At 33.3% G+C, this 5721-nt stretch overlaps 1 protein-coding gene across 2 annotated transcripts in view; it reads left to right on the top strand.

The window, feature by feature from the left end:
- Nucleotides 1-5721, top strand: part of LOC116096530 (probable ubiquitin carboxyl-terminal hydrolase FAF-X) — a 144156-nt gene that overhangs the window by 47091 nt on the left and 91344 nt on the right. For both annotated transcript variants that reach the window (XM_031378461.1, XM_031378452.1), the window contains exon 14: nucleotides 1158-1291. In XM_031378461.1, coding sequence (XP_031234321.1) covers nucleotides 1158-1291 — 134 coding nt within the window. The remainder of the gene's footprint in view (nucleotides 1-1157; nucleotides 1292-5721) is intronic.

The raw sequence follows: 5721 nt of genomic DNA, 5'->3' as shown, positions 1-5721 counted from the left end.
CTATCAGATATAGGATTGGTAAAGATCTTTTCCCAATTTGTTGGTTGCCGTTTGGTCCTATTGACAGTATCTTTTGCCCTACAGAAGCTTTGCAACTTTATGAGGTCCCATTTGTCAATTCTTGTTCTTAGAGCAGAAGCTATTGGCGTTCTCTTCAGGAAATTTTCCCCTGTGCCTATTTTCTCGAGGTTCTTCCCCACTTTCTCTTCTATTAGTTTTAATGTATCTGCTTTGATGTGGAGATCCCTGATCCACTTGGACTTGAGCTTTGTACAAGGAGAAAGGTATAAGTATTTTCTTGAGTGTAAGATAAGTAGATGATTGGGAAGATCCTTTCTATCTTTAGCCTGGTATGATTATGACTTAAAACAGAATTATTTTATATGTAGAAATTTCTTTTATTTTCTTTTCTAAGATGAAATTTAACCATATTTTTCTAGTACTAGAAAATAGTACAGTTACAGAATTTCGTGGACATAAGCAGTGGAGAAAATAAACAGTATTGGTATCTATTTTGATTGTGTATGACCCAACCTTTTTTCCTTTCTAAAATAGATTCGTACTGTTTTCAGGTAGATGTAGTTATATATGTACTTTCCTAAAGCTGGTCATTTCATTAGTATTTGGAGAATTCTATAGAGTTATGGTTATAACTCAGTGTACTTGTCAAGCATGCACAAAAACCCTGGGTTCAGACCTCAATACTGAATTAAACTAGGCATGGCCAATATATACCAATATAGTCACAGCACTGAGGAAGAAGAAACAGGCATCAAGCTGGACTCTGTCTCAGTCACTGTGAGAAATTGACTGCTTTTGTTAAAGTAAGAAAATAAAAATAAAAAGCTAGAATCTTTGCTTCTAATAATATTAAGGAACAAAATCCATTGGAAATACAATATTTCATAATATATCTTTGTTGGCTAATATTTTGGTATGTACTTTATGTGCTTCGATACTAGTTAATTGGAAAAGAACTGATACCTTTTATGTAAAAATTAAAACAAATCCTATCCTGAGTTACTGTTATACTTACTATTAGGAGAATGCTGATCATATTTTTCTCGAAATGTTAAGCATTTTAAAGCTAGAAGTTTATTTATTGTAAATAATGATAACATTGTTTGTCTAATGACACTCTTAAGTTCTAATTTCAGTCAAACACATCGAAGTCCCCATGTATTTTATCGTCATGACTTAATCAGCCAACTTCAGCATAATTATGCTTTAGTTACTTTGGTAGCAGAAAACCTTGCAACTTACATGAACAACATAAGACTGTATGCTAAAGGTATGTATAGTAAGCTAAAATTAACTATTGAGAATCAGTATTTTGGAAATAATTGTTTTTTGCACATTTTTAAGCAAACTTTTTTTATTGGGTATTTTCTTTATTTACATTTCAAGTGTTATCCCCTTTCCCAGTTTTCCTCCCTCCCAGAAACCCCCATCCTATTCTCCTACCTCTGCTTCTATAAAGGTGTTCTTCCACCCACCCATCTCCCACTGTCAGTTCGCCTACACTGAAGCATCTGCCCAGCCTTCATAGGACCAAGAACCTCTCCTCCCAGAAGTTAATTTCTTGACTTTTATTTTGATTTAAGAGGATGTTAATCACCTCAAAAATAATATTTATTTTTGTTGGTGGAAAAAAATCAGATTGTTAATTTCATAAATTATAAAATTTGATTAAACTGTGAAAAATTGATTTAAATAGCCTCTTCATAAAAGGTTATAAATGTTTAAATTTTGCATATTAAATAATATTAACATCTGTGTGTAATGTACTTCTAAGCTTTTTATTTATTTTTATGCCTACGGGTGTTTTGTCTTTTTTCATGTCTGATCCCCCACATACGTGTCTGGTGTACTCTGTGGCAGAAAAGGGTTTTAGATCCACCAAAACTGAAGTTACATATGGTTATGAACCACCATATGGGTTCTGGAAATTAAACTCATATCTTTTGCAAAATCAGTATGTATTCCTAACTGATGAGCCATCTCTTGAAACTCATTATTCTAATACAATTAAACTATCTTTACTAGTAACTATTAATAGAACATAAAAATATAAATAGCATGGTATTGTATTGACTATGTGATAACAAGAAAGAACTCAGTACAAATGCAGGTTATTTTCATTCCTGTCATATTTAATCTAAAGTTGTAGAACTGTGTAAAGTGAAGGGCTGCATTATTAAGTTTTAAATACATATGTCACCCTAAATTTTACACAAACTAAATTCTAAACTAGTTTTCAGTGTCTTTCAGTTATATTGTGGTGGTGGTGGTGTTGTTCTTGTTCTTGTTCTTTGTTCTTTATATAATTTAAATGTTAGCCCACTATCAGATATTTAATTGATACTTCTATAGCTAGCCACTTTATCTGAATGTTGGTGCCCTTTTCCATACAGAAACTTTTTAAAGTGTGTCCTTATGATACTCTGGATATCCTTAGTAATTGTTATGATGTCCCATTTTTTTATCTATTTTTATTAATTTGGATCTTTTCTGTGTTTTAATTTGGCTCAGAGTTTATTGCTCTTAATGATTTCCTCAAAGAACTTTTTAAAACTATTTTTAATATTTATCTTTAATCTTTTTTTACATTCCAATTGTTATCCCCTCCTGATCTGCTCTCCAACAGTTCCTCATCCCATCCCTCCTCACCATCTCCAAGATGATGTCCCCAACCCACCTACCCTACCGGACTCCATACCACCAGACTTCCCCACTCTCTGGGTCCTCGAATCTCTCAAGGATTAGGTGCATGTTTTCTCGCTGAGTCCAAACCAGGCAGCCCTCTGCTGTGTGTGTGCTGGGGGCCTCAGACCAGCTAGTATATACTGCCTAGATGGTGGCTTAGTGTCTGAGAGATCTCTGGGGTCCATGTTAGTTCAGACTGCAGTCTTCCTATTAGGTCGCCTTCCTCCTTAGCTTCTTCCAGCCTTTCACTAATTAAAACAGAGGTTCCTGACTTCAGTCCAATGATTGGGTATAAATATCTGTGTATGTCTCTGTCAGCTGCTTATTGGGCCTCTCAAAGGACAGCCATGCTAGACTCATATCTGTAAGCACATTAGTAATAGTGTCATTACTTGCATTAGTAATAGTGTCATACCTTGAAGCCACCCCTTGAGATGGGTCCCAATTTGGGCCTGTCACTGGACCTTTCTTCCAGCCTCTTCTCCATTTTTGTCCATTATTTTAGACATGAATAGTTGTGGTTAAAATTTTTGACTGTGAGATGACAACCCCATCCCTCCACTTGATGCCCTGTCTTTCTACTGGAGGTAGACTCTACAAATTCCCTCTCCCCACTGTTGTGCATTTCATCTAAGGTCCCTTCCTTTGAGTCCTGAGGGAATTGAACTTAGTCAGGACTTCTGGAAGAGTAGCCAGTGCTCTTAACATCTGATCCATCTCTCCAGTCCATAACTGATTTTTTTGTATTGTTTTTGTCTGTTATTTTATTGATTTCAGCCCTAGATGTATTTTTCTGTTTTGCCAACTATGGTTTTGGGGTGTTATTTCTTCTTTTTATTCTAGAGCATTTAGCTGTGTCTCTTAAGTTGTAATAATGAAATCTCTCCCAATGTTTTTATATAGACACCTTCTTAATTAGTGCTATTGCTGTGATAAAACACCATGACTAAAAGCAAGTTTAGGAGAAAGGGTTGATTTGGCGTGCACAGCACTGTTCATCATTGAAGTAAGTCATGATGGCATCTCCAACAGTGCAAGAATCTGTAATCACTGACTGATATAGAAGCACTGAAAGGGTGCTTTTTTCTTTGCTTGCTTCCCATGGTTTGCTTAGCCTGATTTCTTATAGCATCTAGGACCAGCAGCCCAGGGATGGCACCACCCACAATAAGATGGGCTTTCCCTCACCAGTCACTGGTAAAGAAAATGCCTACAGGTCTGCCTACAGTCAGATGTTATGGAGGTATTTTTCAACTGAGGTTTCCTCAGTTGATTCATCTGGAATGACTCTAACTTGTGTCAAGTGTCAGCACAGGCACTTAATGCTCTCAGCTTTCATCTTTGAACTGCTTATAAATTCTTCCCATGGATTTAAGTGTGTTTTTTGTTTTATTTAATTCTAAAAGGGTTTTAATTTTCTTCTTGATTTTTTTGGCCCATTTTTTATTCTCTATTGAGTCAGTTTCCATTAGTTTGTATACTTTCATTGATGTTTGTGTTGATTTGCATCTTAAGTCATGGTGGTCAGATAGGATGCACAGTGTTATTTCAGTTTTCTTGTGTCTATGGCTTTCTATCTATATATGTGGTCAATTTGGGGAAACTTTTATGAGGTATTGAGAAAAAAGTATACATTTTTGTGTGTATTTGGGTGACATGTTCTTTAAATATCTGCTAAATTCATATAACATTTTATCATAGTTATTGTTTAATTATTATATAATAGTATACTAAATGGTATATAATTGTATATTTATTTTATACTATATATGTGTAGTATATATCCTGTATATGTTTAGTACATTTAATTATGTAATTATATGTGTTATATATGTATAGTTTATATATTATAGCATATAATTTTAATATGTAATAAATATATTATTGCCAGTATTATTTAATGCCAGGATTTCTCTTTCATTTTTGTATGAGTTTTGTTTACTGCTCAGATTGGAATATTGAAATAATCCACTCTGAATCTTGGAAGTTACTGTAAACATTATCATTATGATTTTTACATTTATAGGATAATATATACCTAAATTGTAAAGTAATACTTGTTAAAACAAAGATAATATAATATATTTTTTATTTCATTAATGTATATTTGCCCCAGGTTTATTGCCCATAATTTAATTTTAACTTTGTCAAATGTCTTATAGTATGGTATAATAATATTTTATATTTTCACATAATTTAAAATTACTGAAGTAAAACAGTCTTTATTACTTTGGTCTTAGTGGGTACTTTTGATTTTTGTAGGAATAATTTTTTTGATTGTGAGAGAAAGGGTTTGGTTGTTTGGAGTGTATTTGATTGCATTTTTGAGATAAGCTCTCACTGTATGTAGCTTTGGCTAGCTTAGAGCTCAATACATAGACCAGGATGCACTTGAAATCACAGAGATCATCCTGCCTCTGTTTCCTGAGTGCTGGGATTAAAGACATGTCACCATGCCCACTTTTTAAAATTTTTTTCTTTATGCTTTTTTTTTATTTAACAAACACTAGAGGTATTAGTGTTTATGTAATGTTGTTAATAAAAGAAATCCAAAGCTTTCATTTTATAGAGGATTTCAATCTGTCCTACTTTGAGTTTTAATACCTATGTTTATAATCATAATAAGATGAATGTGTTTAAGATATTTAATCCATGGTAAATACTCAAAGGCTGGTGACAAATAATTAAGATAATTTCATGAAATTTAATATCATTTTCCCACTCTAATTTTAGTGAGCTAGAGAAGTAATACCACCATTTTATATTAAAATATTTTCTGTACATTTACAGGTTATAGCATAACAAAGTAAAATGTAGTGAGAAGTATTATACTCAAAAGGAAAGAAGAGTTTCACAAAATAATTATTTTTATGACATTTAGCTAACTATGAAGATTAAGGTTCATGCCTTTATTCTCAGTACTGTTGAGTAATCTCTGGTAGTTCAAAGCCAGCCTGGTCTATACATACTGAATTCCCTGCCAGCAAGAACTACACAGAAAAACCTCTCTCACAA

The sequence above is a fragment of the Mastomys coucha genome, chromosome Y (assembly GCF_008632895.1).
Source record: "Mastomys coucha isolate ucsf_1 chromosome Y, UCSF_Mcou_1, whole genome shotgun sequence".
Taxonomy (NCBI): Eukaryota; Metazoa; Chordata; class Mammalia; order Rodentia; family Muridae; genus Mastomys; species Mastomys coucha.
Note: the sequence above shows the minus strand (reverse complement) of the source record. Positions and strands in the feature narration are given on the sequence as shown.